Source organism: Epinephelus fuscoguttatus, linkage group LG1 (assembly GCF_011397635.1).
Source record: "Epinephelus fuscoguttatus linkage group LG1, E.fuscoguttatus.final_Chr_v1".
Classification (NCBI taxonomy): domain Eukaryota; kingdom Metazoa; phylum Chordata; class Actinopteri; order Perciformes; family Serranidae; genus Epinephelus; species Epinephelus fuscoguttatus.
This window is the reverse complement of record NC_064752.1, coordinates 14,731,074-14,753,535: the sequence shown is the minus strand read 5'-3', so window position 1 is coordinate 14,753,535 and position 22,462 is coordinate 14,731,074. Positions and strand designations below refer to the sequence as shown.

The 22,462-nt window shown below is 42.2% G+C and overlaps 1 protein-coding gene across 8 annotated transcripts in view; it reads left to right on the top strand.

Annotated features, from left to right (window-relative positions):
• Positions 1-22,462, top strand: part of nav1b (neuron navigator 1b) — a 155,416-nt gene that overhangs the window by 126,308 nt on the left and 6,646 nt on the right. For 3 of the 8 annotated variants that reach the window (XM_049591097.1, XM_049591104.1, XM_049591132.1), the window contains 17 exons: positions 1,087-1,840; positions 2,627-3,043; positions 4,520-4,561; positions 4,659-4,816; positions 5,373-5,549; positions 6,996-7,048; positions 7,428-7,451; positions 7,958-8,035; positions 10,643-10,726; positions 11,112-11,223; positions 11,315-11,436; positions 14,755-14,933; positions 15,235-15,391; positions 16,860-17,058; positions 17,793-17,890; positions 17,984-18,079; positions 19,872-20,040. In XM_049591097.1, coding sequence (XP_049447054.1) covers positions 1,087-1,840; positions 2,627-3,043; positions 4,520-4,561; positions 4,659-4,816; positions 5,373-5,549; positions 6,996-7,048; positions 7,428-7,451; positions 7,958-8,035; positions 10,643-10,726; positions 11,112-11,223; positions 11,315-11,436; positions 14,755-14,933; positions 15,235-15,391; positions 16,860-17,058; positions 17,793-17,890; positions 17,984-18,079; positions 19,872-20,040 — 2,919 coding nt within the window. Of the gene's footprint in view, positions 1-1,086; positions 1,841-2,626; positions 3,044-4,519; positions 4,562-4,658; positions 4,817-5,372; positions 5,550-6,995; positions 7,049-7,427; positions 7,452-7,957; positions 8,036-9,080; positions 9,090-10,642; positions 10,727-11,111; positions 11,224-11,314; positions 11,437-14,754; positions 14,934-15,234; positions 15,392-16,859; positions 17,059-17,792; positions 17,891-17,983; positions 18,080-19,871; positions 20,041-22,462 lie in introns of all 8 variants that reach the window. The other 5 variants (XM_049591112.1, XM_049591162.1, XM_049591150.1 and 2 more) reach the window with 4 other exon arrangements.

The window sequence follows — 22,462 nt, the reverse complement described above, 5'->3', positions numbered from 1 at the left end:
CCATAAAGATGTCTGCCGTCTTTTGAATATGGAACCAGATGGCACTTGCCTGTGGTACTTAAAGTGCCAGAAAAATACATTTTAAAATCAGCAATGTCTCTGTTTTTAAATCATGACCTGGTTACTCAACATAATCCATAGAACTTTTGATCCTCAAGGTGCGCGGTGGTTCTGTTGGTGGGTGTAGTTTGGTGGAAAGAAAACAGTTCCTACATGAAACTGCTCACAAGGTCTGTGGATTATTCTGAGTAACCAGGTCACGATTTCTGGAAAGAGACTTTGCTGTTGAGGTTTTCAGATGTAATGTTTGGCACTTTGAGCACCACAAGCTGAAAGCCATTTAGTTCCATTTTAATCCAATGAAGGCAGACATCTCTATGTACGGTATCTCCAACAATCCGCAACTCAGCCCAAAGCAGTTTAGATTGTTCAGTAGCATTACAGGTAAGGGGGAAAATATGTGTTACAAGATTTGGGGTAAACTGTCCCTTCAACCCAAAGTAAAAAAAAAAAACAAAAACAAAAAACTTTACCCTTTACATGTGTCCTTCAGTGATCCATACAGATCGGATTTTGATCGATACCATCACACGGACATGTCTTATGGGTTGTAAAAGGGTTAAAGAAACTAACATTTTGCATAAGGCCCTTCTATGTCAGACTCCGTTGGTGAGTCACTTTCAACATCATGGACACATAAAAGCTCTCTAAGTAAATACAGATGTTGCTTGCTTATATTTTATCTCAGCTGTAATGGCTGGAATGACAGCACATTTGCTTCATGTACATTATGTGGAGGTGACTAGTTAGAGAGGAATGATGTATGACAGGTCTGATTATCCATTTTGGTTTAAGTCTTTAAGTGGGGTTGGTGTCATCTTTGTGTGCACAAGTTTACTGGTTTTACTGGTGACCTAATCAGTCTGTCTGTCTATGTATCATCTATCCATTGTTTTAAATAGCTTATTCCTGTCAGGGTCATGGTGGCAACAGTAAAACATTCCTCTCCTCATCATCTTTTAAATACATGTAATTAAAATTGCCATAATATAGTCACTCACCTATTCAATGTCTTTCTTTATGTAGCAGCTAAAATTGAGAGGCCGCTGGATAAATCCAAGATTTCCCTCAAAACTGCTGGTCTACAGAGGTCTCGTTCAGATGCTGGCAGGGATCATCATGGAGAGCACCGCAAGCCCCCATCAGGTTTGGTTAAACCCACTGCTGGAGCCTCCTTTGGCTACAAGAAACCACCAACAGCCACCGGTACTGCCACTGTTATGACAGCAGGGGGCGCCACCATCTCCAGTGGCTCTGCCACTGTGGGGAAAACCCCCAAGTCATCAGGCATCCCTGTGAAGCCTGTGGGAGGAGGAGTGCCCTCGGGTCGAAAGAACAGTTTTGATGCCAGCAGCGAGCAGAGCTTCCTGGGGCCAAACGCCCGAAACAGCATTCAGTACCGCAGCCTGCCTCGACCGGCCAAATCAAGCACGCTCAGTGTGATCGGTCGCCCTGCAACTCGGCCTGTCAGCGGCACCATTGACCCCAGTCTGCTGAGTCTGAAACCTGTGCCCATGGCCTCCACAGGCCCCAGGATTAAAGAGCCAGGTAGCTGCGGCAGCAAGATGTCTAATAGAACATGCACCGGCCCAGTGAACATGACAGACCGAGAGAAAGAGAAGGAGAGAGCCAAAGCCAAGGCTGTGGGTGCTGACATGGACTGTGGCTCTCTGAAAGGAGAGGAGACTCAGTCTGCAGGGGAGTCCACAGTGAAACTGCATGGCCTGAGACGGACCAGCAGCAGCAAATACCCTGAACTATCATCACCCACCACACCAAGGTGTCTCATATAATTATTACTGTAAAGAGTTGGTTCACCCACATTACAAAGAACAAGGAACTAAAATCTCTCTGAACTCTAGTGGCATCTAGTGGTGATAACTTTTCCCTCATTTATTTATTTTCTGGTGGTATTGAGCCATGCAGGTACAGTAAGTTCGGTTTTATATGGTCAGGATTTCTGCTGCCCCCTAATACACAATCACAATACACTGAATGTGGATAAAATTTCAGCTGTGGCCCTACAGGACTGAAAATCACATTAAAATCACATATCATATCAGATAAAATGAATAAACAAGGCAAATCCAGTTGCAGCAGCCCCGCACAGGTCAGGTAGGCAGGTGCTTTTCTGGGATTTGAGGACATCTGGGGCTCAGATCCTCCCCTAGCATTATTTTTTTAAATAAACAAGCTCTATTTTGATGCTTTTTATGACTTCTGGTGCCTTAGTTTAAGAAAAAATTCCCAGTGTCAATCAGTTTATTTTAATTGTAAGTTAGAAAACAGTTGGTGAGCCACCCTACACCCTATTAGGGGCTAAATCTTGTCCATGGGCCGTAAGTAGAGTACCACTAGTTTAGCTTAACATTGTTTAATTGGATTTATTTTCCTACTGAAATTCGGAAGCAGAGATCTTAGAGACAGATAGCCCCAAACCTTGGCAAGTACAGTTACAACTCTCTGCCTGCCTATATATGGCAAGTTAGAAAATAAACTGAAATTAATACAAATCATGGGCCTAGTTTCTGTATTTTAACTTTTTTTTTTTAATGCCTGATCCCAGGATGCTGAACACAAAGTCTCTGGGTCGTCCGCCCAGCTTGGCTCACCTGGACAAGGTCAACTCCAACAGCCTCGACTCCTGTGTGACCATCCACGACCTCCCGCCCAAAGTCCCCCCATATTCCAAGCTGCAGGACCTGGCCGGTTCCCACACCTCCTCCCGCCTCACCCCCAGCCCAGCGCCTGTGCTCCACATCGATTCCCCCAGCTCGTACACCAGTGAAAGCCTAAGTCTGAGCGGGTCCCCGCTGCTCTACCCCAAACTGTCAGGCATGCACCGCAGCATGGAGTCGCTGCCCCTCCAGATGAGCGTGCCTTCCAGTGCCAGGTTTGTCAGAACTGAGGGGCACGACAAGGAAGAAAGGGCTGCTGGAACCTGGGGAGCTGGAAGCAGGACATCCCTCAACCTCACAGACAAGTACGTCTCATATGAAGAAACATGTAACATTCATGTATCAAAGGTAGGGATGGGTGAGGTTAGTTGACTAGATGATTAAACGTTGCTTGATACCAGAACTACTAGTCTGTTAAACAGATCATTAAGATACCCAGAGGGAAGTGGGAGGAGTTTGGATCAGCATGTGAGACTAACCAGCAGCTCTCCATCTGTCTCTTTGACACACACACACACACACACACACGCACAAACACACACTTGCACTCTCATACTTAGTGGTTGTAACTACGTGCGCACGATCAGTACATGTCCGCAGCTTTCTGCAGGCGTTCAACATGAAAAGTATGTCCGAGTATCACACACTCCAGACAAGGCCAAACGTGAGAGGTGCTCTTGGGTGCACAGGAAAGCCTGACAAGCTTGTGTGTGTGTGTGTGTGTGTGTGTGTGTGTGTGTGTGTGTGTGTGTGTGTGTCAATTTGCATGCTCACTAAGGTATGAGAGACTTATCGCCTGAGTGTGTGTGAGTGTTTTTGAACGTTGGTGAGTCGAGACATTGAATACTCATCGTCATGGGTTAACCTTTATTTAGTGAGTTGTTGTCATGCTTTGTGAGATGATGTGCAGTGTTCATAATGCATGCTGCAAAGTGTCACACATTTCAGTGACATTAAAATCTGATTTGGTTATTGAAAAAATAATGATTATTGATTTCTAATGGATCCTATAATATACACAATAGTTTTTCAGATAATGTTTGACTTTATGGATTAAATTGTGCTCGATTTTGACTGTTTTCTGTGTGTCTTCTGACTTTCTGACTAGTCGACTAGTCAAAATTTAAACTACCATTTAAACATCAGGAAATTAGTCATTAGGAACATCGTTAAAAAAAAGTGTGAATAGAGGAAAATTGAAATATATATATATATATATATATATATATATATATATATAGTTACTGAGTAAAAAGCGACTCAAGGCTTCCTTCTATGAACCAATAATAGAAGCATCTGCATTCACCCCAGCAGCTGATAGTATGTGAGTAAACAGTTGAACCACTGTTTCAGTGTGAAGACATCCAGCTTTGGGCTATAAGTTCCTTGGCAGCAGACAACTATGTTTTATGTGCCTTTTCTGGGAACTGAAAGTCTGAGGTGTCATTTAAATGATGGATGGCTGGTTTCATTGGAAAATTTCTGTCTGTCAAGGTGGAGATGGTCCGAATAGTTTCCTGCCAAAAAAATGTACTTTAAGGCAGGCCCACGCTGCGTGTGTGAGAGTGCCCAGTGTGCCATATGGGCAAGATGTACGAAAAGGATTAGAAAATAAACCCATGAGACATCTTACCCGGGTGTCGTGCAGGTCCTATGACAAAACTTAAAATTAATACATTAATGATGATGTTTGTGTAAGGCTCTGAGAAACATTTTTATAAGAATTATTCACAATGACTGTTTATTCTTTATTGACAGTGTTTTTGTTCTCGTCTTCACAGCCTGCAGACAGACAGAAACACCTTGCCGAAGAAAGGCTTAGAGTACGTCAAAACAATTACTGTCCATGCTTCTGTTTGTAATCTCACACTGTGATGCATCTCCATTGTTTGGAAGTTAAAGTGACCTCTCTTTCCTCAGACGCTATGGCTCAAGCCTGTCAGAGAGTGATGGCAAACCGGGAAGGCGCCACTCCCACAACATAGTCAGCATGTCCGAGAGCGATAGTCCCCCTCAGCTGCCTTCTCCCACCCGCCCTCTCCACCCCTCCTCCGGCAAGGCTCCTCTCACCAACGTGGGTGAGTGTGCTCGCTCCATTTGGCTGCCAAGTTCTAAAAACATTCGCTGTTTGAGCTCTGAAACTAATGAGACTTGAAGTCTTTCATAAGCCGTCCATCTTATCGTTGATTATTATTGTGGACAGGGATATTAAGTTCACACTGAGAGGAAAGTCCCACATAGATTTTTAGAGTTAAGAAGTGTTGACACAAGTTATCAATAATAAATCAAGTCATGTCGGAACTATGAAGTGATGACAAATAATATCATGGTATTAGATGTGACTGTGTGAATATCACAGTCCTGTACTTGTACTCATTTAGGTTTGAGTTCAAGTCTGAAATATGCTGGAGATGGAGCCAACAGGGGGTCAAGTCAGGCTATATTTATCTCTTTGACTGTTGTGGAACCAAAGTGTTGCCTTTCACTGAGTCATCAGAATTAAGAGTGCTATACCTAGGTGTACTCTGCTGGTGTGAGTGTGAGTGTGTGTGAGAAAGTTGCTGTACAGCACTGCATCCCACAGTTTTATCTGTGGCACTCACTGTCTTTCCAAACATCTTTCTCTTATGATAGTTGCCCCAATTTCCAGTGGCACCCCGAAGATATCTCGCTCCAACAGCATAGGCCCCCCCAGTGAGTCAGCCTGCGATCTCTATGGATCCTCCCCCCTGGGCAGCAGTATGTCCCTGGCTGACCGGCCAAAAAGCATGATGCGGTGCGGGTCTTTCCGTGAACCAGGGGGTGATGATGGTGAGCCTGCTCAGTTGGCCCCCCTGCAGGGGAGTTGCCCAACATGGCCTCAAATGAAACAGAGCTGTCGGCTCATACAGCACACAGTCTGTTAGGCAGAATGTTAGAAGACATTTGTTTTCATGAGCAAGAAAAATGGAGGGGAGTCTTTGTTGCTCCATTTTAGATTAATAGTGAGTTATGAGGACCTAAAGGCGCTATCTGTGGTCCAGATGTAAGCAAAGCAGGAGACCCTCCACCAATAATTTAAACCTGCTTTCACTCTCAGATAATTAATACACATTCCTCCACTGACTCCAAGTTCTTAATGTATTTCAGTGTGATAGCAAAGGTTTGTTTATATCTTTACAACTCTTAAATCATGTCTGTGAATGTGCCTGTTATTAATATGTTCTTAAGTAGGTGACTGAGATTTTCCATTGTCTTAAGGGTTGTCAGTCATGAAAATTTAATTTATGCACCACTTCAGTTATTTATTTTGAGCAAAGAAGATAGGAGGGATTACTAGAATTTCCTGCATAGTCTTGTAAATTGCATTAAAGGGGCCTATTACACTAATTTTCTGGTTCATATTTGTATTGAGGTTTCTACTATATTCTTCTATAACATGTTTACATGCATCAATGTAAAGAAAACACTTGATACTGTCTGTGCTGGAACACCTGTATTCACCCATTGTCTGAAACACTCCATTTAGTGCCTGTCTCTTTAAGCCCCCCTCCTGAGAAAAGCCTAGTCTGCTGTGATTGGTCAGCGTTTCCGGGTCTTCTGTATCTTGGCGTATTAGTAGTATCTCCCAATACAGCTGGGGCATTACTATAATGAAGAATAGCGGCACCTTCTACCATGAAAAATCACCAAAGAAAGCTTCTGAACACAACCAGACGTGTTTCAGCAGGAATATGATCCAAAATCGAGGAGAAATAAACAACACTGGCAACCAGTTTTCATGACGTTGTCATGTGGCTACAGGCAGTGGTGTACTTGCAGCTGGGGAATGACTGTATCTATTGGCACTTTGTCCCATTAAAAATCACCTATAAAAGCCTGTCAACACAACCGCACATATTTCAGCAGGAATATGATCTAAAATCAGAGAGAAATAAACAACATCAGGAACCAAGATTACATGTTTTCCTGATGTTAGCGTGCAGCTTATTGTAGCACTGTAGACTGCATGTGTGCAGCAGATGACCATGTAAAGAAATCCCTCAGGAGCTGATGTCAGCTTGTCTCAGAAGTAGAAAAGACATTGGACACAGTATTTTTTCTCACAGGGATCAATTTGACATGCGTTTACCTCATTATTTAAAACTTTGGTCACGCTTAATGTGAACATCTGACATAGTAACATAATGTATGTATGACAGAAAATAAAGAAAAGCACAATAAATGAAAATTTGTTACTTTTAATATTAAGTGAAATCTCTACTTTGCCTGTTTCAGTGCATGGGTCTGTGCTCTCTTTGGCGTCCAACGCTTCATCCAACTATTCCTCGGTGAGTACATGACAGTTGTAATACTGTATGTACAGTATAATGTTTTGCTGGAGTTAAGTGCTTTGTGACTTGAGTTTACACACTGTCCTGTCCTCAAGAAGCAAATGATCATTTAAGAAGGCTTCTCCAGATAGAATCATTTTCTTCAACACAGGCAAATAACCTTGATCTATGATTCATGGACATTTGAACTCTTCTTTAACATGCTGAAGAACCTTGCATCCCTAATATAAAGTGACTTTAAAGTCTTCCCTTTCTCTATAAACCTTCAGTGATGTCCCTTTGACTGTGGATAAGTAGTTTTCATAACTGCCCCTAAAGTTAACTCTCTACCTTATCCCTCTTTATTGTTCATTTGTTCTCACCATGCCTTCTTTAGAATGAGGAGAGGATACAAGGGGAGGTAAGGCCGACGTGCCATGATTGTTGAACTCACATTGTTGTGCCTTTTCTCTGCATTGTCTGTCAGTCATTTCCTGTTGAAACGGGTCCGTTCATCAGACGGTGTCATCAGTGCTCAGTGAATTTTGTGACCACAGATCTCATAACTCTGTTTCATTTTGTTTTATCTCTAATACGCTTTATACTTCAGCACCACCTGCTAACATTTAATGGAGACATTGTCAGACCTCTTAAAAATCCAAGTGCATGAGAAAGGTGGTAAAAAATCCACTGTCATCCTTCGATTAAACATTTCCATTGGTTTGGCGTGTATTTACCCCCTGGTTTCCTTTGTATCTGTTGTTTGTACATTCTTTGATTTATTTAACAAAGCTAAACAACAACATTTCATCACATTCAGTTGCTGCATTATCATAATCAAAACTTTGATATCCTCGACACGTCTGGCTGTGTGCCTGGTACTGTACTACATTGTTCACACTGCATACTTTACAAATTTGTCCACAGCAAATCCGCAAGTTGAGGCGAGAGCTGGAGTCTTCCCAGGAAAAGGTTGCTGACTTGACCATGCAGCTTAGTGCTAATGTACGTATGACTCTTTTTCCCAACATTCCCTTTGGCTTTTTGTAAGCTAATTTCTTTATGTGTTGGGGGCATGCCAGATGTTTTACTAGAGTGTGATTAATCCCAAATGTAGACTGCACCTCCTCCTAAGTCCCTGAGTTTGTACCCCACAACCAATGGAGATACAGAAACCCCATTTAACAGGTGTATCTAATATCTGTGCTGCATTTTTGTGAGGGCGAGATGTGAGGAAGATACGGTGTGAATCCTTGCTCACTTGATAAAATGAGGATCACTTATAGATGACTCTGGATGCCGAGGCATAACTCTGGCCTCAGTCCCACTTGCAGGGCGTAAGGAGGACATCCAGTCATAACATATCTAGGATCTACCAACACTTTGGGCTTTTTTCGTATCATATTATGGAGCATTTAATGCCTTTATTTGATAGTTGACAGTAGACTGATGAAAGTAAATGAGGGGAAAATGCATAAAAGGTCCCCGGTTGCAGTTCATGCCCAGCTTCCTAACCACCAGGCCACTTTGGTCTTACAGCAGACATGCCATATTTCCAGTTCTCTAGCTGCCACTCACATCTTACTGCTGTCACTATGATCCTTAAGCTCTGCTGTCTTGATAGACACCTGTTTAACCTTAACCCTCAGCTTGCTTCTCACTGATTGAACCAGCTGACACATTTCCTTCTTCCTCCTATAGTCTCACCCTGCAGCTTCTAGAGGCTTGAGTCTGGCTGTTTCCATCACGCTCAGCTTTTACTTTAACACCACCTAACCACTGATCCTGATCTAATAGACATTCAGTATGAACCCCAGTCTCCTGTTTCCTGTTGCACATTTTACCCACTGCTGTTGCTTAACTAACTGTCTGTGTGTCTGTGTGTGTGTGTGTCTTTCTGGATATGTTTTTGCTGCGTAAGAAGTTAAATCCCACACCTAACGCCACTGTCCCTCTCTTTTACGTTCTTGGGTATATTGACTGCTGGACTCGCTGCTGCCCCCTGCCTGCCTCCCACTGACCCCGCACCTTTGGATGCTGGGTGTAGCAGCTAGGCCAGGTTTGTTGGACTGTTGCTTCCAGGGCGCTCTCTGTTGCTTCAGCATGAGTCTGAGTGGACGTCAAGCTGACGAGTTGCTGTCATCCGACATCTCTGTTGGGCTTGTTGCGTGGCACAGCTAACCTCATCGCCTACGTCGATGCATGTTGACAAGGGCTGCAACTTATTAATATTTTCATTATCTGTTAATCTGCCAACTCTTATTTCAATAAATTATATCTATGAAATAGGGCTGACACCATATCAGATTTCACTATTATCATGACCAAAAGACTTCACAAAAGCAATATTATGGCGATATCTGTACACAATTTGAAAATTATAATAATGCTATCAGACAAAATCATCTTAAACTTTGTCTACTGAACATTTTGTCTCTTTTTTTGGCAGATGATTTACAGTCAAAATACAGGTGTAGGGAGGTGCAGAGGTTGCATCATATCTGTACAAAACCGTGCCAAGAAAGAGCAATTACAAATAGTGGATCATGAAAAAGCACCTGATAGCACTGGGGGAGGGAGATAAAGGGAGAATGGAAAGAAATTAAAATATTATCATGTGTATTATTAACATAATATCAAAATTTCATATTAAATATCACCATTGTTGTCAATACCGTCAATATATTGTTACACCCCTACTATGAATTATCAGTACAAATTGAAAATGGTAAGCATAACTTCCTGGAGCCTGAGTTGGTGTTACATTTTTCTTGCAGAACATGAAAGAGTTAATACATGGCAAGAAATAATTAAAATAGAATATAGACCAATAAAACTTCACAATAAAAGTCTGAATTATTATGTAACAGTAAAAGTGAAGGATGGGTGAAAACACACTGGAGTCTGTCGAGTCATTACAGCTGTTATGATCCTCCTGAAGGGCTTGTTCTTCGGAGCTCACTAACATCATTCAAACTGATTCAAATGGCAGAGTATTGTATTATTAAATAAATGTGACCCCAGGGAAATACCTTAGCAAGGTACCGACATGAAAAATGAAGAAGGGAATGATGGGCTGGATATATTTAATGGAAGTAAGGAAGCACACCCAAACCAGCCACATGACAAGCTTGAAGATCTCCCCAAATTATCAAACCAAAAGAAGAAACTAAACCCACTGTTTAAAACAAAAAAGCCATCATAAAGAAATCGTCAGAATTTCTTACAGATTCATTATGATTGTGTCATCCATGGATTTTAGAAGATTTTTTAATCGTTCAGCAGAAATAGTGCAAGACATCCGAGCCTAAAGGTCAAACATGCTACACGAGGTTGCCGAGATTTGTCTCTTAGTGCCACGCCACTGCCCTCCCTCACCACCATTACCCTAACATCCTCTTTCATCTCTGACATCACCCACAGCTGTCCACTACTCCATCCCCACCCGCTCTCCTCTCCCAGCAGATGGAGAAAGCCATTTTGCTTGATGTGCTGTGAGCGTGTGAAGCTGCAGACTGATTCGATACAGCCGGTGACTCATACCTGTCTGCTGTTTCAACCCCTCCTCCTCCCGCTCTCTCTGTCTCTCTCTGCCTCCTTCTTCCTCTAAAGGCGAATCTGGTAGCAGCATTCGAGCAGAGTTTGGCGCTGATGACGGCGCGCCTGCAGACCCTGTCGGTGTCCTCAGAGCAGAAGGTATCTCTGTGATGTTACGACATGAATGAATGTTGTACCACATAAGACGTGTGACAGGTTAAGTTTATTTATAGAAGGAAAAGTTAGTGACACTTAAAGAAACGAGCCATAAACAAACAACAAAAAGGCAAAGCTGAATATCACTTTAAAGAATGAATTGTGTTACACACAACATATACATGTCAGTGGATGGGAAGCTACAGGTGACATGGTTGTTCTGGAAATGAGTCACTGGTCAGAGGCTCAGGATTTCCATGTTTTCCTCAGCCACTCAACCTGTCGTCCTTGTTGAAAGCATATAGACGTCCTCAGTCCAGAAGAATCTTGGATTCAGTTACCAGCCTCTCCGCTAACATGAATGTATATTGATATCTTCCCTCTTTAGGACTCTGAGCTCACCGAGCTAAAGGACACCATCGAGGCTCTGAGGGCCAAAAACACAGAAGCCCAAGAAATCATTCACGGGGCTCTCAGTAACCCGGACATCACACCTAAAGGTACAGAGTATGCCGGGATGTACAAAAAAAAAAAACATGCACAAATATTAGATCCAATATTCAATGTGCTCTTTATTCCTCTGGTATTTAGAAATGCTGATCAATCGCCAGAACTCCTCAGAGAGCATTGCCAGCCTTGCCAGCACCACCAGCCACTCCAGCATGGGCAGTCTGAAAGAGCAGGAGGCCAAAAAGAAGAAGAAGAAGAGCTGGGTGAGGACACATGATGTAGAGGCTCTATTGATCAGAAAAAGTCAGGTGTATCAGAGTTTTCTCAGTCACTGATAAACATGTTTAAGGTTCAGTAGAGCACCAGAGGACTGAGGCTTGTAGCATCAGGAGTCCCAGCATACCGCTCTGTGTGGTGTGACCCATACAGATGTAAACCCAAATAAATTCAAGGAATTATGTTGCAGTGTTTTATGAATCTTCTCTTTAGGAAAGCTGTCAAGCCACTTCTGGGATTTAATTATACAAGTCAGCCTAAGTGTCAAATTCACTGAACTTTGAGCAAATTTAGTGACAGTCTTGGTGAGCTCCAAACTATAAGATTTAAAGATTAAATGAAATTTTCTTTGTCATACATTCATACTTAAGAATATGCTCAGTGAAATGTAGGTTTGCATACAAAATGTATGTCCAGGGCTCAACAATAAGGATTGCCCGGGGCAAGTAAAACTCACAGTCGGGCATGTAAACTAACAACTCACTTGCCCGATTGGGCAAGTTGCTAAAAATAGTAAAAGTTAATAACTAATTGATAAAGTAAATGTATTTTAAAACATGCTCTTCTGCTCTGATGCAACGGTCTCTCTGCCTGAAGTCACAGGCACAGCTGTGTAACAATGTCCTGCCTGCCCACAGCCCCCATTGATATTATTTTGCACAACGGATGCTTCATATAATAACATAACAATATACTACTTATAGTGTTATGCCATCGTGTCATTTCTGTCTCTACATGGTCACGCGTTAACAATTTTCCTCTGCTCTCTGTATCGCGCACAGCGGAGTTCCGCCACACTCACAGGTGATCACGCTAGAGCAGCTCGGGCCGCATTTTCCTGACCAAACCTGACCCCGAGCCCGGTGCAGCTTGTCAGCTGACAAAGTTATTGAAATGGACAGTGTGTAAATAACCAACAGACTGCTGTTACGCACAGACAAACATGGTGCTCGCACAGCAGCTCAGCACGGCACTCATGCTGAGCTTGTGTTGCGTTTAGGTGTAAATAACAGCTTCCAACACTTAAATAGGTCATAGCACAAAACAGCAGCATGTCAAGTGACTTTTTACTTTATTATATTCAATAAAATTGTATGTTCCTAAATCTTGAGACACCTCATATGTAAGCTAGACAGACATTTCACCTGCTCATACTGTGCACACATGTACTGTATGTACTTAGTCCTAAAGAGCCCTTCTGGTGCCAGTAGATACATAGAAACATCCCAGCAGGCTGTGCTTTGCAAGCATACAAAAAAGTTTCACGCATGTGAAAATTATTTTTCATGCGTGTGCTTCACCTCCGCTGCTACAACTCCATCATAGGGGAAACACTGCTGTGTGCATTTTGTGCAACAGGTGGATGTTGTAGTCTACTGGTAGAGTAGAGAGAGAGCTAAGTAGCGTTGAAGTACAGTAGAGCAGGGCAGAGAGATGGAAGCAAAATATATTAAACCCGGTGTTAATACAGCAGAACTGGAGAGAGGGGTGAAAAATAAATAGAGGTGGGCATGGCTCAAGTAGGGCGCAAAGTTACGATTTGAACGATTGACAAAGTTTTCACTTTAAGCCCTGACACTGTCATTTTTGTGTAGGAATTAAGCTACAATACATGACATATGTTGTTTTAATTAATAAATACAGTGTGAATAAAGATTACATAACATAAAAATAACTGCAGTCTTTGTTATTTGATAGCTGCTTAAATTAAACAATTTTTATAGGGCAAGTAAAAACTGACTTCGGGCAAGTAGATCTCTGACCAACTTGCCCGACCGGGCAAGTGAAAAAAAACCTTAGCGTTGAACCCTTATGTCTGTGCTAAAAAGGCTAGTGTGTAATAAATAGTAACACACAGAATAAAAATAAGTCAAGTCAAGTCCAACTTTATTTGTAGAGTACATTTAAAAACAGCTGCAGTTGTCCAAAGTGCTAAACAGGCACAAAATGCCAAAACATATAGATCCAGAAGCAAACAACATTAACAACAGAAAAGAACAAATTGCAGCACAACAGAGGATGAAGTCAATGTGTCAAGCTCAAATCAATCATATGCCAACAAGAAGAGGTGGATCTTTAGGTGCAGCCACTACAAGGGCTCACTCGCCACTGTTTATGTGTCTGCTTCTGGGAACATCCAGGAGCATCTGATCAGTCAACATCTGGAGTATGAAGATATAAGTGTTCTAAGGTGGTGCCAGACCGTTAAAAACCCTAAAAAAAACAAGCAGTAAAATCCTGCAGACGACGTAGTGACGACTGTTCTGCACCCACATACAAATAATTACAGTAGTCTAGCCGAGAGGTAATAAAAGCACCAATAACTCAAGATCTTTGGGGGCAGATTGGCCTTTACCTTGGCTACAAGTCTTAACTGGAAATAGCTAGTTTTGACAGCTTAACTAGTTTATGTGTTTGTGAGCTTTGAACAAATCTGTTTTTATTATGTTGTATTTGATCTGGAAAAAACGAAGTCAGCTGCTGCCTGTGTTGTTCTCCTGCATGTGTGTGTGTGTGTGTGTGTGTGTGTGTGTGTGTGTGTGTGTGTGTGTGTGTGTAATTCTCGTCCTATCTTGTTCCAAATCTGTTATTAAGTATGACTCTGGTCTCTCCCTCATGCTGCCCTGCTTTTTATTTTAGGTGTTTGAGGTGAGTGATGTTGCTACAGTAAATAAACCCTAAACCCCCTCCCCTTCTCCCGCCTGCATGCACTCTATGAGTCATACTTGTAAAACGTTTGGAAACTCTCTGTAGTCCGTGTCTCTCTAAATTTGATTCTCACAATCACGTTGTACCACGTTAAGGTTATATGAAACTGTGAAATTAAATTACAGAATCATTGTTTTATGCACTGATGTAATCTGCGTGAAAATAAACTGGTCTGTTAGACTGTAGACATCAACAGGATTTAATTAAGACGAGTATTACTGTAGAAACTTTAGTATTTAGACTGTATTTTGTAGCTGCTCTCATTTCATTTGTGTGCTGTGAGCATTGATATCTTTTGTTTATGATTTTATCTATTTTAAGTCTGTTAACATTTATATTTGCCCACTGTTTCCTCAAAATTTACAGATATATGTAACTAGGCTGCTACACAAATTAAGAATAAAGTAATACAGTGTGCACCAGAGGGTTTACAGGACATGGTGTGGATGACAACTCTCAGTGGCAAACATGGCTTATCTGATGGAAGCAGCTTAAAGCAATTACTTTGAAGAATTACTTGTTGATTGAATTATACCGTTACTATGCAAATTTTAGACCTATCATTTATTCCAATCCCGTGTTTCTGTCCCTTATAGTTACGCAGCTCCTTCAACAAGGCCTTTAGTAAGAAGGGTTCCAAGCCGTCGGGGCCGTACGCTGACATCGAGGAGATCTCCACCCCAGAATCCTCTGCACCTTCCTCCCCCAAAGTCCACCATGTTGGAGGCAACCCTCCATTGTCAATGAAATCATCAGCATCTGCATCATCATCAGGGTAAACATCCGCAGTGATCTCCCAAACTAGACAGTACAGTAAATTACAGCAGCAAATATTTAAAATTTAATTGGACATAAGAATGAATTAGATTGTCCAAAGTTGATGTGAATATGCAGCAGATTATTGCAGAACTTTTTCAGAACTTTATTTATAAGAACATAAGTCAACAGTTGTAATATAGCTGTGTCCATAGTTCCTAATTTAGCATTTGAAAATGCGGTTTCTGCCTGTCAGTCTGATGATCCCTGCCGCCTTAACACATCTCTGATGTTGTCTTATTTGATCTGAATATCTCTAGGCTCTGCGAAGGAGGCGAGGTGGCGGATGATAAGGTTGTAACAGAGCTGCGTTCAGAGCTGTGGGAGAAGGAGCGCAAACTGACAGACATCCGCCTGGAGGCTCTGAACTCTGCCCATCAGCTGGAGCAGCTGCAGGAGGCCATGATCAACATGCAGGTATGTGTGATATGTTCCACTCATGTTTGATTCTATTTTATACTTTCAAAAAATGTCCTCACTTTAAAGCTGGTTTTAGAGTTTGTGCAGTCGACGTGTGGAGTTATCAAAGTTGCCAAACTTTAAATCCTTCACACTGGGTTCAAAAACCTGCAAAAGGTCAAGGGCATTGTTAGTTGACTGTATGTATGCTGGTGTATGTTGTAGTAATCTGTCAAGTATTTAATTGTTTAAAATGTTTTTGTGCTAGGGTTTTAAACTTAATTATTCCAACCAAAATTACATACAATATTAAAATTATCTTCAGCTTGCACTCAGAAAAACAGTCATATAAGGGGCCGTGTCCACCAAAGTGATTTTTCCCATGTATTTTTAAAATTTATACAGTGGGAACGGCTTATATTTACACCACGCTACAAACACCAGTAGTGTGATGAGGCTCTGAGCGTCCAGCGTTCAACTTTGGTTCAAACGCTGTGTTCATCACAGTCATTTTTGCATAGCCATTCAATCACAGTGGAGTGGCCCCATAGCAGAAAAATTAGCCATGCCTCACCACTAAAACTGCTCAGGAATGGCCTGAGGAACATGACAAAAAGCTCAAAGTGTCGACCTGGCCTCCAAATCTCCCACACCCCAATCTGATTGAGCATCTTGGGAAGTGCTGGTACCCCACCTCACAAATGACAGGTCTCAAATGTTCCTAAGCCAGCACCCCAGGTGCCAGACACCACAGGACACCTTCCAGAGGTCACGTGTCCATGCCTTGACATGTCAGAGACAAGTCCGATCCAGGGAGGCCCCATCGTGGATTAGGGGTACCTCTGAGGTACCAGCATGTCTCACGGATGCTTGATCAGATTTGGATCTGGGGAATTTGGAGGCCAGGTCAATGCCTTTTGCTTTTTGTCACGTTCCTCCGGCCATTCCTGAGCAGTTTCTGCAGTGAAGCATTTCCCTGCTCGGGGGCCAGATGCTCCATCTGCAGAGGTGTTCAGGTGGGTGGAGCACATCAAGTGGCATCCTCGAGAGCTTCTTGACCATAAGTTCCCCAGGAGAACATTGCATTGTAAGAAGATGATCACTTTTACTCACTTCACCTGATAGTGGTTCTAATTTTTTGGCTGATCGGTGTATATATCAATATACATTCCCTCATATGAACTCACACAGACCAGCGGGTCCATCCACTCTCCCTACCTGCTTCAGCCTTCTCTTCATCCAGAGCAAGAACTCTACTTTGTGCTGACATTTTTACTTCCACTGATATTCCATATCATAGCAACCAAATGTAACCAAAATGTCTCAAACGCTTCACCTCCAGTTTGCTCCTAGTTGGGCGTTTGCTGAGAAGTGCCTGGCGTTTTAATCTTGGGGGGGAAAAAAACATTTTGGTGGACATGGGGCCTTATGGGAGTGGCACTGTGCTTTATAAAAATGACTGTGGCACTGTTGTTACTGTCTGTAGATGACAGTGGAGAACCTGAAAACTGAGAACGACCAGCTCAAGACAAGTGGTCTGTCCCCCTGTCCATCTCCTGGACCTTCTAACTCCGTCTCCCAGTCCTCAGGTCTCACCACCCTGGGGAGTTCATCACCTCGACAGTCTGTAGCCATGCACATGCCCAAGAGCTACAGCAGAGGGCTGAGTGACGGGGGCAGCTCAGGTAAGGCTCAGTCTCTGACATGTTGACAAAGTGGAGCTGGAATGGTGTCAGCACAGTGGTAGACAAGTCGGCATAGCACTTAGATTAAATGGTATTTATGTATGTGATATAATAATCATTGTAAATACCATCCAGTGTTGCATTATTAATGGCAAATTAGTATAACTGAAATGGCTGGAGTGCCTTTGTAGAATCACATTTACTTAATGATTGTGTGTACTTCATGTGCGTATGTGTGTAATGTAGGTATTTATAGTTTATATTTAGATGCAGTTTACGTTAAAGCAGAGACACTGCCTGGCCTATAAATCCTCTCATCTATGTACTGAACCATCTACAAGCCAAACAATTGATGGATAATATAGTATTTGTATAATTTTCCCAACACCAATTATTAATCTGTGCTTTCATTTGGGGTATGAGAATTAAAAGTAAAATCATATTATTGCTATTGTTTAAAAATGTACGGGTTTAAAAATTCTCCTGCCTTATTTTGAAGGTCAAATGTCCATATATGAAAAATTCATACATATTTGACTCCCTCCTTCAAAATGAGTATTTTCTGTACCCCGACAGTTTACTGATTTTTGTACATAAATTTACTTTAAACTGTTAAACATGACTTTGGTTAAGTTAAAACTGATGCTTGTGTGTTGATCTAACTTCTGTCACACATGCTACATGATCTTTTTCTTTTTCTCTTTCCATCCTCTTTTGTATCTACTCCTCCGCAGACGTCCACTCTGCAGATTCCTTCAATCTGTCCTCACAGAGAGACGATCATCGTGTCAGGGTGGTGATTTGTGTCGCAGACTTACATGTCTTCAAAGATGTACGTATATTGTTTGTCAGCTCTCCTTCTTCAGAGCAAAAAGCATGATTTTAAATGTTTGTATCACCCGTTTGTTGCACTTTGTATCAACAGGAGGTTAAACAACAAGATTTCTTCGTCGGCACCGTCAGGGTGAACGGCAGGATGGACTGGCCCATGCTGGACTCAGCTGTCAGCCAGGCTTTCAAGGTGAGTCTCCTCTGTTCAGTGTGACCTGACCAAGGACTGAATGTACGGTTTGGTTTGTGATTCAGCTGTCACAATAAATTTAGCATGTTGTAACTTCAAAGAGTTCCACTACGCACAGTGGTGGAAACTGAGATGCAGAAATAGCATATGGAATTATGTTAAACAGGGGGTTAACAGAACACTAAATCCACGGTTTGGTATGTACCTTGGTTTTGGGAACACACATTTTCAGTACAGTAGGGAAAACATTTGTTTTTATATTTATTCAGATAAATTAAGCATTCAGCAGTGATGATTTGGCCATTATTCTCACTCTAACAGTTAAGGCACTTAAACTAGAGCCCTGCACAGGACAAAATTCCCAGCCCCTGCCAAGTCATAGCCCATGACGTTCAAACCCGATCTGACCCTGACCCAACAAAGTGTGCAACTTGTCAGCGTGAGCCCGGCCAGAGACCACCACCAATATCACTTGAAGCTTTTTCTGAAATGCAAAAACACACACACACAGTCTTTGTAGAAGTTCACATTAATTAAAATTGCATACTGATCTGACTGAGACAGGTCTATTTAGAAAATGGTAATAAAAAATTGTCCCTGACCTGGATGAATCGACCCTGTGTGTCCGGTCCTGTTGGCTCCTGACAGCACTTGCAGACCCCTGACACAAATACTAGCATGTTGTTAATAATAAAAAATAAATAACACAAATGTCAGTAATGCTCCATCATAAGACTCAGACCTGGTCACTCCTAGACTGCTTGTTTAAATAGGGCAGGCACAGACTGCTCATGTAAACGCACACTGTAGCAGGGCTCCAGCACTTTGACCACATGCTTCAGTTTTTGTATTCTCTACCACTGAGTACAAATGCATGTCTGAGGCGATAAATACTTCATAGCACTGGTTATTTTTTTGGCTCGGTTCGACCATAGACTGTTTAAAATAATGGGCATAGTCACCTTGACGTAATTCATTGGTTTGTGGACTTTGGCTGTCACCATCTTGTTTTTTTGGAGCCAAAAGTGACCATATTTGGATGAGCGGATTTTGCCTGTGAAGAAGCGAGGGGGCAGAGGTCCTGACTCACAGACTGTCATGATGCCTCACAGACAGCCTGTAACTCATAGCAGCCAGGCCCTTAATTACGTGTAACTTTTTGCCTAATAAAATTTAAATGGGATAGTCTCATAAAGATTCACCACCTGTACAGTTGTCATGAATGTTGAAACAAGCTGTAGAGATCAAAACCATTTTTTGCACCAGGCTGTAAACGTGTTTATTCTCCTGTTAAGTTAGGTATTTAATGTGAGGGTTTATGGGGACTGACACACTTTTGGAGCCAGCGCCAAATGGCCATTCAAGGAACTGCAGTTTTTGGCACTTCCACATTGGCTTCATTTTTCAGCCCTGGCTGTTGCAGTGTGGGTTTAATTCTTCCTGAATGGCGTGGGGAGGAAAACTCGCCTTCCAGCCTGTTTTTGTCTTGTTCCGCTAATGATATCTCAGACTGCGAAACAGAAGACAGAACTGCGACACCGGACCATTGTGTCGTGATTTCAGTCTTTGTTACAGAACCATTACACCCCTAATGCTGAACTTCTTTATTTATGGACAATCACAAACTTAGTAAAAGTGGTGTTTGAATTTGCTGTAGTATACCAGGTCTCATCTCCGACAGGTATTCAATGTTATTTGGCTCTGAAACATCACAAGTGCTACTGTTTGCACACACTGAATATTATTTACACAGATTTAATCAGTTCACCTTTTGCTGTTTTTCTCTCCCCAGGTGTATGTAGCCAAGGTGGACCCCACTTCCAGCCTGGGCCTGTCTACAGACTCCATCTACAGTTACAGCATGGGCCATATTAAGAGAGTGCTGGGAGGAGAAGCTCCAGAGACGCAGCCCTCTCGCTGCATGTCCCGAGGCCCCACTGGCATCACAGTGTCCCTGAAAGGTCTGTGGAGAAATGTGACATATAAGATCATAGTAGGATTTAGATGAGCTCTCTAGTTGAGCATTGGTGGCATTTAAATTAGATACATTTTTAAAACCTGAAGTTGAATTCAGCATTGTCAGACTTTGTTAGTCTAAAACCAATTTCCAGTGTTAGACAGCATTAACTTAACAGTGCAGGCTCAAAAACATTATTTTGTGAAATCTGATTTTTTTTTTCCTGGCGTCATGTAAGCTGATACAATAAAGTTCATTATGCTCGTACTCAAATGTTGTTTTTCTGTAATAGAGCCTGCTGGAGTCAGTCCAGCTTCCATAGTCAAATATACGTCTCTTCAATTCGGAAACCACAAATCTTTTCATTAAAAGCTGCGTCCACATATTTATATTTAGGTATACATAATCAGGTTTCTAGCATATCTTTTACATCGGCTATGTTGTTGTTGTCATTGAAGTGTTTATCCGAGGAGTTTAACAGTCTTATCCAAGTGTCAACTGAGTGCAAATCCTCCTGTCTGTCTGTTTATCAGACTAAATTTGGACCTGTCTGCCTTCATTGCCGTTTGATCCATTGCTGCTTGTTTTGTTTTACAACGTTTCTTTACGTCAAACCTGCATTCAGTTACCTTGAACCGGGCGCTGTCCTAACCCCAACCCCTAACCTAACCTGTCGACCAAAGCATAAACTCAGATGAACTTATGGCAGATGATAAACTCATCACTTCAACAAGGTTATGCTTTGCTCCTCTGGAATCGCAACACCAACAACCTCAATAAGTTGTTTCTTAAATTACTGAAAATTAAGGCTGCCAGGGTTTCCCAATTCCTGACACTGTTAAGGACCCCCCCACCCATCATTTCGATTGACACAAGCTAATAGTCCCTTTCAGACGCAGAGTCCAGAGCTGTCTTTGGGTGTGTTTCCCTTCACAGAGGGAAATCTAAGACAAACGGAGCCCTTCTTCTCTCTTTATTGTTACCCAGCACTCCCATTTACAACATGGCTTAACCATTTTCTCTTGATATCTCAGCTGTACCTGGCCACTGTTTGCTAAACGCTGTTAAATTGAACTTGACACAGGTTTTTTTACACGGAAATTAGTATAAACAAACACTGTGATTCAGTCTATTATTTGCCTTCACCTGCTAAGCCATGATGTCCACATTACTGATGATTACTTATCAAAAATGTCAGATATTCTCTTAAAGCACCAGTAGTCAGCCCAACAATACTGATGCATTTTTGATAGATACTTCTTTGGTCAAAAATATTGTGATCTTGATTTCCTCCATATCCCCCAGCTCTAGTCACTTCCAGTACAGATTTATGTAACGTACGTGCATCATATTTCTATAATAGCAGTGATTGGATTTGCAAGTAGCACATATGTGAAGCCCATCAGTGACTCTAAATCTGAGCTGTGAGGAGAGTCGAGGTTCTGGGTTGTTAGTCGACCTCTTTGCACCTTTTGCATGCAGGAATTTAAGGAGCGAAGTGCTAAGAGAGCCGGGAAGGCAGCGGCAGCCCAGACAGGGCTCTCTGTAACATGATCTCCGTGCAGCCAGGCCCAGCTGGTTGACCAGCCTCATACACATGGGCCCCATAGAAGTTTTGGCGGAACATTAGACTCCTGCAGGCTGGCGGGGGGTGCAGAGACTCCCTACACTTGATGCAAAGTTATTTTCAGAACAAAATGCTTGAACTCCATGTTGCTTATGAAGGACATGCGAGGTGATAGAAATCGTTTTCACGGCATCTTTTTACCCAAGCTCTTCCTGTTTGTATATTTATTTTGGCTTAGATATTAAAGGGGCAGTTTATCAATCTAGATGGCTTTGGTGTGAGTTGCCAAGTGTTGGAGATATCGGCCATAGAGATGTCTGCCTTCTTTTTAATATAATGGAACTAGATGGCGCTCAGCTTGAAAAATTCATGAGAAATCATGACCCGGGTCCACAGACCTTGTTGTGAGTGTTTTCATGTCGGAACTATTTTCTTTCTAACAAACTACACTTGCCAAACGAATCACCATACAGAAGGAAGAGTGCATCTACTGCTAGCTCACCTAGCACTGCTGAGCTAGCTAACATTATAGCTCAGCCGAAGAGGACGCCATTATTGTTTGCACCTCATGCTGTCAAGAGCACAAGCCTCTCGTACTGTATATGAGTAGATGCACACTTCCTTCTGCGTTGTGAAACGGTTGGCAGGTAGTTCAGTGGAAAGAAAATAGTTCCTACATAAAACTGCTCACAACAAGGTCTGTGGATTATCTTGACTAACCGGGTCATGATTTCTGGAAAGAGACATTGACGTTGAGTTTTTAAACATACATTTTTGATGCTTTGAGCACCACAAGCCGAGTGCCATCTAGCTCTAGAGATGGCAGACATCTCTACAGCCAATATCTTCAACATTTGGC